Source organism: Vombatus ursinus, unplaced genomic scaffold, assembly GCF_900497805.2.
Source record: "Vombatus ursinus unplaced genomic scaffold, bare-nosed wombat genome assembly UNPS02010788.1, whole genome shotgun sequence".
NCBI lineage: Eukaryota > Metazoa > Chordata > Mammalia > Diprotodontia > Vombatidae > Vombatus > Vombatus ursinus.
The window spans coordinates 5,592,783-5,606,438 of record NW_020950566.1 but is presented as its reverse complement, the minus strand read 5'-3'; the positions used below and the strand labels follow the sequence as shown (position 1 = coordinate 5,606,438).

Sequence of the window (13,656 nt, the reverse complement as noted above, 5' to 3'; positions counted from 1 at the left end):
TTTTTATAATTAACAATTCATGCCAAACTAACCTTGTTGACAGGGTTATTAGACTGGCAAATGATGGCAATATGACAGAGACACAGCCAACTTAGACTTTAGTAAAACTTTTGACCAAGTAAATTATGCTGATCCTGTTTAGAAGATGTAGAGATGTCTAGATTAGAATTAAACAGATTAGTATTTAAAGAGTTATAATTAATGTTCAAAATATCTTAGAGTTTTAAGCTATTAAAGCTTTGAAGTAAGTGAATAAAAGTTAGAAATCTTGTTAATTGATATAAAATAATAATAATAACTGAGAACGTTTTCTTCTTTAGAGGAAAGGGGAATTGTTTAAAAAATGAATGTGTCACTTAAAGCTATTCAGTCAAGTCTTCAGATTACCTGGAAGCAATATCTAGAGGTCAACTGATCATTGTTTTGTCTCCAGAAAGGATAATAACTAAGTAACCCGAATCAATTTTTGATGAATTGATTTGAACAGGCCATGACTTTTGCCAATTTCAAAGATTCCCAGGGAATATAATACAATTTACTTTGGCAAATAATTTTAATGGTTGATCCCCAGTTCCAAACACACTGCCATTAATACCATAATAAGTTCTATTCTACAAAGTTTTGGTAATTGTTATGAGGCTAAAGAATTTCTAGTTTACCTTGCTTGTTACTTTTGCTTTGTATATTTGTGTGTAGATATGACTACTTTTTTTTCATTGACTCCTTCTTTTGTGAATTTTTGGGCTTTGCAATGCCTTTGCCTGGGGTAGAGGAATATCATCTCATGGAATAGTGGGAACAAATGATAAGAAAATACAGTTTAAAGAAGTTTTGGGAAGAAAATGGGGGCGTCCTGGTAAATATTTAACAACCCACGCTCTGAAAAATATATATAGGATGTATACTTTTAAGTTTAATCTTCATTATTAATATATTTTCCTATCACTTTCTTAAGGCTAGTCAATAAGCAAAATAATAAATCAAGCCCTGATTTATAGCATTGCTGATTTTCAAGGTATAAATGCTCACAGTGAAAATTTAACAGTTCAGTCTAGCATACCCCTGCAAGAAACTCAACTAAGCAAAATCATCCCATGGACGTTCAAGAATGCTATTAGAAGAACAATAAATGGACACAGTACTGAAAATATAGTCAGACTTCTATATCAAACTATTTTTGCCATCAAAGATAGGGGAGCCGCTATATTTGTACTCTACTATTAAAATCCTGGAAATTGACTGGTAGAGAAAGTAGAAAACAAAGATAGCAAAAGCAGTTTGACTTGACCAATTAAACATATAGAGAGAAGTTCTGTGAAACTGATTACACCATTTTGAGGAGTCAAGGGGTCAGTTCTCAAGGTACCTAAAGGAGGGCAAGATATCAAAGACATAAAAAATCTGACATTATTCAAAATGTCAGTAACTACTGATGAGTAAACCTAGTATTCCATCTATATCAAGTTTTTTTTTTAGATTATTTATACATCTTTGAAAATAGCCTTTGAGAACATATTAGAAGAGAACGGGCAGACTTTTGCAAATGATATTCCACAATAGACTATATCATTACCATCACACAATTGAATGAAGAATGTGAGGAATAAAAAAATCTAAAGAGCAATGGTGAACAATGGACATGTGTAGGATGTAACACAGTACAAACAAGTATTTTGTAGAAGGGATGTAAAGCACATCAAAGAAATGTGTGATTGAAAAAGAAGATGGGTTTGTCATGTGACAAAAGTGATACGTGGTGGAGAGACTGAGTGTTCCTTTAGTGTGAGGGTGGCTCTCAGGACATTGGATGGACTCTATAGTGAACTTACGGTGGAATGTTGACACAGAGACTAAGAGAATGTGCAGACAAAAATGAATCCAGACCTACATCATTGAAGTGAAAATCAACATTGAGGCAATGGCAGGTCCTTTGCAGAAGTGGAGAATAGAACCAATGCTCCAAGACTAGATAAACCAGTGCAATGTCAGTTTCAAAAAGGATCATCTTGGGGACCCCACCATCTATAGAGAATCACTCTTTGAGTGAATAATTGTCACTGTTCAAAAAATCACTTAAAGGTCACTTAAAGGAAAATTGAGAGACTTATCATGGGAATGAATGGGTGACAAAATATTACCAAGTAAGAATATATTGCACAATATAATGAATGCAAGAACTGAGTCTTATTCAGATTTGGTAGTTTTCACAGTGTTTAGAAGTGTTTTGTACATCCTAAGTGCTTAATAAATGCATGACAAATTGAGATTAGTTTGGATTAAATTGGGCATCAATTCCCTAATTTGTAAAATGGCCCTTCTGGCTCTAAAATTTTATCACTCTAATTCACTAAGTTAATTTTATTAATCTAATTCACCATTTGTCACCAATATTTAACATTTCTACTTTTAACTGACTTTGAGTATGAAGACAGAGCCAAAAATCTGTCCTGATGGTCTTATCTTAACTAGATCAGTTTTACATCAAAGTAATGTAGTCTATTCATCCCTCAACATCTAGTTGTCATCGGTCTGTCTTGACAACAGATAATTTGTACTCTTTATTAGGCTGCTTGAATTAATTAAAGAAAGATAGTTTTGCCTTTCTAGTACCAAAACCCTTGCTTCTTTAAGAGAGAGGGGGAAGAATGTATAATGTGATGTCACTGAGGCTATAAAAGTATCTGCTTCTCTCCCCATATCAAAAAAAAAATTGTGAACTAATCTTAGTAGAAGAGTGAAATAGCTCTTTCTTTTGTGCTCAGCCTAGAGCTTGTTTAAACTAATCTGTGTAGAATAGGGCATTTTTTTAATCAGCCTGTTGCTGCTAGCAACACCTTCTTTATAAACTGCCTTCTCTGTCAAGTTTCTTTAGAAATGCATCTTGTGAAAGAAGTTGTATCCCATAATACAGAACATCATATATGAATAGAATTTTAGTAGGATTTTTGAATGTAGATTTAAATTGATTTTGTGTAGTCATCTTTCCTAGGCTAATTCATACAGCTTCCCTTAGCTTTTTCACATACATTTTATTTTCCAAACTTTTAATCATCTTTGTAGCTATCTACAAACTCACTGTATTTCTTTCTGGTAATAGAGCCTAGAATTGTACAGAATTCTCTATGATGGGATATTTTTTTTCTATTTCCCCCTTATGCATTCCAACACTTGCTTTATTATCTGTAGTGCAACTTCTTACCCAAATTCATGTTGTAGTTGTCCATGGCTGATTACTATAGGATCATAGAATGTTCATGTTAGATGGGATCATTGAAATTAGATAGTATAATTTCCTCATGTTACATGTGAGGAAACCAAAGTCTAGCTTCTTCCCCAAGGCAAATTAAAACTTCAACTCCAGATAGTTTGATTCATACTTCAATGTTCATTTCAAATCATGATGCCAGATCTTTAAAAATAATTTTGGTTATATTTTATCATTCCTCATTTGATATTTGTGTATTGTACTCAAAGTAATCAAAAGGATGTGATCTAGAGAATCTCGAAATAGCAAGGCAATCCATTGCTTCAAGAATCTTAAATCCATTCAAGCTTAAAAATGATATGTCATGGAACTCCAGGTAGCAAAATATTAAAAATCTCATTTCTAGTTTTAATCTCATGAATAATCGTTTGATATTTTGCTGTATCTGGTGACCTATAAACATTATAATTCAGAATATGTAAATTGCCTTTTCAGAATTTTGGAGATAGAAGAGATACTATGACAAGATCCTGAAGTAGTTATATGACAGAGGTACTTGTGTATTATAAAATGCTTTTATGGTGGTAATATAAGTATTTTGAATTGAACCAGAAAAAATGGAGAAAATATTCAGGAAATTTTTATTTTCCTTTATGAACTTCTACATTACATTGTTATTCTTTTTGTAAAATTTACCCTATATTAAACCACTTCAGTATCTTTGCATTGGGCTTTAGCAGCTAACTTTCTTCCTATCTTCTGTCATTTTTACAGCTTAATAAACAACAGTTACAGATATTAAAAGAACGATTTCTGGCCTTCCTTAATGGAGAAACCCAAATTGTAGCAGATGAAGCATTTTGTAATGCAGTTCGAAGTTATTATGAGGTAAGTGAAGTAACTTGTTTTTGATATTTTCTATGTTAAAGTTTTTGTGAGGCCTTTTCTTTTTTTAGTTAAATTCAGTATTGTGTATTTTTAATCCAAAAGCCCATGTTTCCTTACAAAAGAGAGTAAAAATAAAATATAAGGTGATATGCTATTGCTGATCATGTAAAAGTATCTGCTCACATGAAGCTGCAAGCTCATTTCCTCAAAGAATTTTGTTATTATTTTCCAAGTGATAAGCTTTAATTCTATAGCCTGATTATGAAATGAATAGAATTGGTGGTTAATCACATCTTTTGAGGAAATAGGACAGAGGGAAATGGTTTGGAAAAATCTTTTAGGAGTGATTAGCTTCATATAGCCATCTTTGTGTTCATGTATCTAAATTACACATTTTAATCAAGGTTTCCATAGGAAATTACTATTTAAAACCAATAAATAATTTGTAGGGGATGAATTGCATATATTTTCCCTAAAGGAATAATATTATAAACACTATCTTGCCACTCTTGAGTTTAATGTATGTGGATTTTTAAATAGAAATCAACTATACTTCCCCTTCATCTAGCTATCTAGACCTTGATGATTTTTAAGGCCAATAGCTAAACCATTAACACATGTAACAATTTCACCAATTACCCTTTTATAACCCATTCTTCAACTCCCTAATTAGCAATTAACCTCTTCTTGTTCTTATTTAGGGCATTTCATTATTTTGGAAGCCATCTTGTCACAACTTATATATTAAATCAAACCCAACAATTTATGTGTGAGGATTACTGAGTTTTAAAAGTTATGAATATTTGTAATTTCTTCATAAAACATTTCCTCATTTCCTTTCATAATTTTAGAGAATTATAATTCTCCATTATACCTCTACTTAGAACTATTAAGATAAGAAATCTAATCTCTTTTTTATTAGAAAAAAAACCTGAATCTCGCTTTGCTTTTTTAGTAACTTGTAGAGTTTCATATTTTAATTGTTATTGAAATATTATCAAACTGAAATTTTTTCAAGGCTGCATGGGACATTATCTTTTAATGTCAGTTTCTTTTCTGCTAATTCAGTTCTTCGTAGATAATTCCATATTTTTTTAAACCTTTTTTACTTTTTCTTCTAATAATCCTACATTTACTTTTGAGGGTCATTCTAAAAAAATGACTTAAAATATTTTGTTTCTTTCATTATCAATTCAGATATTTTGTTTCTTATACATTATATAGTATGGAGTTGGTATAGCTTTGCTCCTTTTAATAAAAATAACTGGTAGGATATGTTTTTGTTTCCATTTGATTGTATTTTTGTAACGCCCATGTTTCAAGTGGTGCTGTCTAAAAGCCAGCAAAAGTATTTTGGTATTTTTTTAAGTATGTTTTGGGCAATTTGCTGCTATACTCACTTATAAAGGTGTCTGTAAAAAGTAAACAGACAAACAATAAAAACAACCTTTGATAAGATATTATGAAGTAAGCTGAAAAGATGATGTTCTTGTTATCTTTATCTTTAGACCTAAGTCCATCTGTCCATTTCCTTTTTGATTTCTTCTTTCAGCCTCATAAATGCTACTTTGGGTTGCTTTTGGGTGTAGATTTTTCTTTTGTCTTCTATTTTTTTTAATTAGGCAGTTGGGGTTAAGTGACTTGCCCACGGTCACACAGCTAGTAAGTGTCAAGTGTTTGATCTGAGGTCACATTTGAACTCAGGTCCTCCTGACTTCAGAGCCGGTGCTCTATCCACTGCACCACCTAGCTGCCCCAGAAGTTTTGGGGTTTTTGTTTATTTTGGTGAGGCAATTGGGGTTAAGTGACTTGCCCATGGGTGTAGCTTTTCCACGACTATAGTAGCTCTATGCTTCTTTTCTAATCATTGTTATTAATTATCAGCCCTAATTAAACTGATTTAGATCTTAAACCACTTTTCTTGTTTTACTTTTTTATTCATACTTTTATACTTTTAAAGATATATAGTATCTTTGCTTTAACATAATTTCTCGCAAGTTGACATTATCCCATCCAGTAGTCTAAAAATGTCAGCGCTACCCCTACCCCCAAAGTATTTGACAAAGAGCATTATATGTATGATGTTTGCCTTTCTGCTACAACTAGGTAACTGTTATTTGTATCCCCAATGTAGTATGATTTCCCTGAAAGAATGCTTCTCTACTTTCCCGATTGTCAGGTTCAGGATAAAGTGTTCCTAAAAGAAATTGATACAAGGAAAAATAAAAGCATTTGAGGTGAAAGGGGAAAGCTTGACCCTTATAAGAATGTTAGAAAGTGAAAGAATATTATACAGAGGAGGAAGGGAGGGGGGAAAAAGGGCAGTTGTATAATTGGAACTTAGAAAACAGATTTCAGGCTGTGTTCAAGATCTGGATGCTCTGAGGTGGGAGAAGCTTCTTGTTCTTCAAGGAATTATATAGAGTAGTCACAAATATTATTATGAGCAATTATCTAGTTCAAGTTAGAGAAAGAAGAAAAGGGTAGCATTAGTTGGTGATTCTCTACTGAGACGTAGTGGACATTTTTCTTGACTTGTTAGCAGTAGTAGTGAGGTCTGTGGTCTTCCTAGGGCACATGTAATGAGGAAGTTGATTCATTGAAGACCCCCTACTCTATTCTAATCAGTATCAATCAACTTGATATGATTATAAGTTCTGTGTTCTGTATATTTGGCCCTGGAGCTGTGAGCTGCAGATGGTAAGATCACTTGTGTAAATATGGGAAGCTGGCTGGAGGCCCTCCATTGTTGTTTTTCCTTGTCGTGGTAGCTAAGCCCAGTGTGACAAAGGTGACTCAACTACATGATAAGTCCACCAAAATAATTTCTGTACCTCCAGACCATTCTGTCTTGTCCAACATGAGCAGGTGCCCATCTTGTGACCATCTTATGACTACCTTATGACTACCTTATGACCACCTAGTCAGTGGAGAATTCCTTGCTTTGCTCAACTCATGACCCTGCTGATATATTGTTTTACTGATTTTAGTTTATGCATCATATGTCAACCAATGAAATTATTCTATATCTGGTATAGCTGTTCTTGAATATTTACATATCAAACTATAAAAATAGGCCCCTAAAAGGAAGAGAGCATCTCAGATTGTGAAGAAGATCTGAGGTCCACTTCATTAGAGGGGGCCATAAACCCTTTAATAAAGTGCTATTGGCTCAGAGCTCTGCCTCAATTTCTCTTATTGTAGGTTAGGTAATTTTTATCACCACAGTTCTAACAGATAACATTTCAAGTGTTATCAAAACCATTTACAACTAGCCATTTCTGGTAATTTATATGGGCACAAATGATAGTACCAGAAGGAACTAAAAAAAGTATTGCCAATGATTATGAAGTCCTGGGCAGGAAACTGAACATCACAGGGGGAAAGGTTGCCTTTTCCTCTTTGCTGATTAAAGGTAAGGGATACAGAAAACAAAGTTTAATTTAAGAAGTAAACAGCTGACTAAGGATGTAACATATGAGAATGGGACTTGAAGTTTTGGACTTAAAGTACAGGGATGGCAGAAATGGTGTATACTTCACAATGACTGGGAAGAACGTATTAGCCAGGTGAATTGCAAATGTTAGCAAAAGGACTTTAAACTGTATTTTTAAAAAGTGGAAGGCTGAGATAAGACCATCTGTGTATATCCCCAAAGTTAGATACCATGGAGAGTAGTTACAAAGAATGAATAATAATATTTAAATTTCCTGGAGTCCACAGGAGGTAAACTCTAAGAAGGGGTCCAGTAGTAAAATCCATCACCTCAAGTATTTATATAAAAAATAGCCACAGTTAATGAATAAGAGGGACCATAGTTTCTAATGTAAGGAGGCAAACTTAACCAACAAGTAGGAGAATCAACAAGGGAATACTCTATTCTAGATCTGATGATTCTTACTAATTGAGAGGAACTAGTTGCTAGTATGGGAATTTGGGACACTCTATGGAAAAAATGACCCTTGCCTCCTAAGCTGGGCACAGTCTGACATGCTCCCAAGATTTGGGGAAAGCAGATTTTACCAGGTTCAGAGGAAATATAGGTTGAATAATATGGAGTAAAGTGATATTGGGGAAGTCATACCATGTGGGATGGGAAATAGTCAAGAAGGAAATTCTGAAGACATACAGAGAAGTAATTCCAGGAAAGATAGAGGAAAAATATTTGTCTGAAGGGACTAATGTTTCTACACAGGGAAATTGCCAACTAGCTTAGATTTTTAAAAAGAAATGTACAGAAGATGAAAACAAGGCCAGATAACGGAGGAAGGTGAATTTGATAATGTGGCATAGTGCTGTAAAAAGCATGTCTGTAATGTGAAAGCTCAGAATGAGCTGAGGCTAGCAGCAGGTAGGTTTTTAAAGCTATGTTAGGAAGAAAAGGAAGATCTAAAAAGGAATAGGAACTGGATTGGAATGAATGAGATGACAACCAATAATGGAAAAAAGGAAGAAATGCTTAATTCTTGTTTTGCTTCTGTTTTATCTGCCAAGGAGAGTGACCTTTGCCCTGGAAATGACAATAAAAAGTCACTAACAGGATAGTAAGAGAGCCCCAAGCTGCTCTTGATAAATTCAAGACACCTGGCCCAGTTCAACTATGTTCTTAGGTACTAAGAAAACTGGAAGATGTGATTGCTGAGCCACTGACAGTAGCATTTGAAATATCATAGAAAACTAGGAAAGATATTACAAGATAGGAGAAGGGTGAATGTTGCCCCCATTTTCAAAGAGTGAAGAGAACAGAGTACGGAAAAAATATAGGTCTTTGAACTTGAATGATACCTGTGAAAATTCTAGAATGAATCGTTAAGGAGGTAGAGGGTAAATATATAGAACAGGAAGATGGATGCCATCATGGCTTCATCATGAACAGGTCTCTCCTGGCTAACCTCATTTCCTTTTTTGAAAGAATTACTGAAACCAGTAGAAGAGAGAAATGCTGTGGACATAGTTCACCTCTAGTTCAGTAAAACTTTTCACAGTGTGCCTCATACAATTCTTATGGGGAAAATGGAAAGTCATGGATAAGATACTAATACAACTAAATGGTTACAGAACTGATTGAAGAACCATATTCCAAGAGTAATTGTTGATTTTCAGTGTTATCATGGCAGGAAGTCTAGTGTAATACCCCCTCCCCCCAGCAACCTTCATTTTTATTGATGACTTGAATAAAGGCATAGATGGTATTCTCATCAAATTTGTAGAGAATACAAAGCTGGTCAGCAGAATGAGGATCCAAAAAAAGATCTTGATGGGCTAAAACATTTGACTGAATTTAAGCTGAAATTGAATAAGAATAAATATAAATTCTTGTTTTGAGTGCAGAAAAAAATCAGTCTCACCACCTGTACAATATGGGGGGGGGTGCATTTTGGATAGCTAATGTCCTGAAAAGTACTAAGCTGTATTAAAAGAGATAGAACTTCCAGGAATAGAAAGGTGATCCTATTGTATTCTACAGTAGTGAGAGAGAGAGAGAGAGAGAGAGAGAGAGAGAGAGAGAGAGAGAGAGAGAGAGATGGGAGACTTTTGTTTTGGTCTGGGACCCAAGATGGTGGAGTAAGAAGTAAGTCATTCTCACTCTCCCTTGTTGACCTCTGAAATCCCATAAAATATCACCTTAGGGAGCCAAAAGAAAGAGTATAGTAGTCTTGTAGCCCAGGAATCTCAGGGGATTCATGGGAAGGGCTCCTCTCACTTTGGGGGAGGGGGAACAGTACAGGACAGGAAGCATCTCAGCAAACCAGGGGGACATCCTGAGCCCCAGGGTGATGACTCAGGCAAGCATCAACACCAGGATCCTCCAAGTGCCTCAGCATAAGCAGAGGAATTGGTGAACACCAGCTCAGAAAACCACCATGTGGGCCAGCGTTCTCCAGCAGCCAAATCTCCTGGTGCTTCAGCAGGCTTCAGAGGCTGGCAGACATCCTCCAGCAGCCAAACATTTGAGTACTTTAAAGAAGCCGAAGTGAGCCAACGTCCCCCAGGGGCCAGACTCCCCATCCCTACCCCAAGAGCCCCAGTGCTGCTGGTGCCAGCTCAACACCAGGTAAGCTGCCAGACCCCTACAGCCTCCAGCTGCCAGCATTTGTGGTCCCTGCACACAAATCCAGTGACCAGGTCCTGAGCACCCAGCACAAGAAGATTGTGCTCCAGCAGGACAGCTCAACTTCAAAAGCCAGGAAATATGCAGACACCATGAGCAAGCAGCAAGCAGAAACAGACAGTGACCATGGATTCTTATTGTGGGGACAGGGAAGATTAAGGCACACATCTAGAAGAGGACAGCATTGTCAATACACCCACATCCGAAACCTCAAAGGGGAATATGCACTGATCTCAAGCCTAAAAAACCTTCTTGGAAATGCTCAAGAAGGATTTTACAAATCAAATAAGAGAGGTAGAAGAAAAAATGAGAGGAAATGAGAGGTATGCAAGACAGAGTCAATAGATTAGAAAAGGAAAGACAAAAATTAACTGTAGAAAACAAGTCCTTAAAAAATACAGTTGGCCAAATGGGGAAAAAAGTACACTGAGGAAATCAATTCCTTAAAAAGTAGAACTGGCCAAATGAAAAAGGAGGGACAAAAACTCACTGAAGAGAACTCCTTAAAAAGTAAAATGGTCTAAATGGAAAAGGAGGTACAAAATCTAATAGAAGGAAACAATCCATTAAAAATCAGAATTGGGCAAGTGGAAGCTAATGATTCTGTGAGAGATCAAGAATCAGTCAAACAAAATCAAAAGAATGAAAAAATAGAAGAAAATGCAAAATGCCTCATTGGTAAAAACAGCTGACCTGTAAATAGATCCAGGACAGACAATTTAAAAATTATTGGTCTACCTGAAAACCATGATGAAAAAAAGAGCCTGGATAGCATCTTTCAGGAAATCATCAAGGAAAACTGCCCTGAGGTCCTAGAAGGAGAGGGTAAAATGGTCATTGAAAGAATATACCAATCACCTCCTGAAAGAGATCCCAAATCGAAAATGCCGAGGAATATTGTAGCCAGATTCCAAAATTAACAGGTCAAAGAGAAAATACTGCAAGCAGCCAGAAAGAAACAATTTAAATATCATGGAACCACAGTCTAGATTACTCAGGACTTTGCAGCTTCTACAGGAAAAGATCAGAAGTTGTGGAATACAATATTCTGTAAGGCAAAGGAACTTGGATTACAACCAATAATCAACTACCCAGCAAAAATTAGCATAATCTTTCAGGGGAGGAAATATCTTTCAGGGGAGGAAATGGACATTCAATGAAATAGGAGACTTCCAAACCTTCCTGATAAAAAGACAGGAACTCAAAAGAAAGTTTGATCTTCAAATACAAGGCTCAAGAGAGGCATAAAAAGGTAAACAGGAAAGAAAAAAACAACGTATTATTAATAAGGGCAAACTGTTTATATCCCTGCAAGGGAAGATGACACTTGTAACTCTTAAGAACTGTATCATTATTAGATATTTAAGAGGAGTAACCCTAGACAGAGGGTATGGGTATAAGTTGACTTTGATGTGATGATAAAAAAAGTCTAATTCAGTGGTAAAAAGGGATTGTTCTGGGAGAAGAGGAAAGAAGGAGGCAGACAAGGGTAAATTACATCACATGAAAAGGCACAAAAGCCTATTACAATAGAGGGAAAGAAGGGAGGGGGATGAGCATTGTTTGAACCTTACTCTCATCAGAGTTGGCTCAAAGAGGGATAACATAATCAGTTAGGTATAGAAATCTAACTTACACTATAGGAAGTAGGAGGGGAAAGAGGCAAGAAAAGGGAGGGGTGGATTGAAGGGAGAGAAGAAATAGTAAAGGTAAAGGGGAAGAAAAGGGAGGAGGTTGATGGAAGGGAGGGCAGACTGAGGGAGGTGGTGGTTGAAAGCTAAACTCTAGTGGAGAGAAAGGAGAGAGAAAAGCATAAATGGGCAGAGGGAGGGAATAGGATGGAGAGAAAGACAGATAATAATCATAACTGTGAATGTGAATAGGATAAACTATCCCATAAAAAGGAAGCGATAGCAGAGTGGATTAAAAAGCATAATCCTACAATATGTTGTTTAAAAACCTGGAAAGACATATATGAACTGATGCTAAGTGAAATGAGCAGAACCAGGAGAACATTGCACACAGTAACAGCCGCATTGTGCGATGACTGACTTAGATGACTTGATGATGATAGACTTAGCTCTTCTCAGCAGTGCAAAGATTTTAGACAATTCCAGAAGACTGAGGATGGAAAATGTCATCCACATCATGTAAGAGAAGGAACTTTGGAGTCTGAATGCAGATGGAAGCATACTATTAGCTCTCCTTTTCTCTTGTTGTTTTGTTTTGTTTCTTTCTCAGGGTTCCTCCCATTGGTTCTAATTCTTCATTACATCATGACTAATGTGAAGATATATTTGGTATGAATGTATAAGTAGAGCCTATATCAGATTGCATGCTATCTAGGGGAGGGGGGAGGAGAAGGAAGAGGGAAGGAGACTGGGAAGTCACGGAGGGCCAGGTTATTTTGATCCTGGAAATGATAGGAACTACTGGGATTTATTAACTAGGGGAATGATATGATCCGTCCACCTAAAAGAGAAATTTGATAGTTGACTAGAGGGTGGATTATAGTGGAGAGAGACTTGAGGCAAGGAAACCACATCTTGCTGCTGCAGTAGTTCACACATGAGATGGTGAAGGTGTGATTGCAGTATCAGAAGATGAAAGGGGGAATATATAAGAGATGTTATGAAGGCATAAATGATAGGACTTGACCACTGATTGGATATAGTGGAGAGAGAGCGAGAGTGAAAAGTCAAGGACATCCCAAGTTGTGATCCTGAGTTACTGTGAAAATAATAGTTTGTTGTTTTTTGTTTTTTTACTATAATAGGGAATTTATGAAGAGTAGAGGATCTGGGGTGGGGGAAGACAAGTCTAATTTTGGAAATATTGAGGCTTAGGCTATCTATAGGACATTCAGTTAAATATGTCTAAAAGATTTTTGGAAATGCAAGACGAGTTGGGAGAGATGTCAGGGCTGGACATGCAAATCTGTAAGTCATTTGCATAGAAATGATAACTGAAACCATAGAAGCTGTTGAGATCACTAAGTGAAATAGTACTAAGAGAGAAGAGAAGATGAGGCAGGACAGAGCTTTGTGGGACCCCCACTGTTAGTGATATGGAAAAAGAGACAGGAAAGACATGGTCAGATAGAAGGGAAACCAGGAGAGAGTGGTGTCCCAAACACTAGAGAGAAGGTAAGGAATAGAGAGAAATCAGTGTTAGCTGCAGAGAAGTCAAGAAGAAGAAGGACTGGGAAATTGCCATAAAATTTGGCAGTGAAGACCTCATTAGTAACTTTGGAGAGAGCAATTTTAGTTGATAATGAAGTCAGAAATCAGACTGCAATAGTTAAGAAGAGAGTGAGAAGAAGGGAAATGGAAGCAGTAGATTAGACATAAAATGGAGGAGAGATAAAGGACAATAGCTAGTGGGGAAGGACAAATACATGAGGGTGTATCAAGGTTGGGAGAGAGGTGGGCATGTTTGTAGGCATTAGGGA

The 13,656-nt window shown here is 36.2% G+C and overlaps 1 protein-coding gene across 5 annotated transcripts in view; it reads left to right on the top strand.

The window, feature by feature from the left end:
* Positions 1 to 13,656, top strand: part of CADPS2 (calcium dependent secretion activator 2) — a 700,135-nt gene that overhangs the window by 136,588 nt on the left and 549,891 nt on the right. For all 5 annotated transcript variants that reach the window (XM_027855139.1, XM_027855140.1, XM_027855138.1 and 2 more), the window contains exon 2: positions 3,980 to 4,093. In XM_027855139.1, coding sequence (XP_027710940.1) covers positions 3,980 to 4,093 — 114 coding nt within the window. The remainder of the gene's footprint in view (positions 1 to 3,979; positions 4,094 to 13,656) is intronic.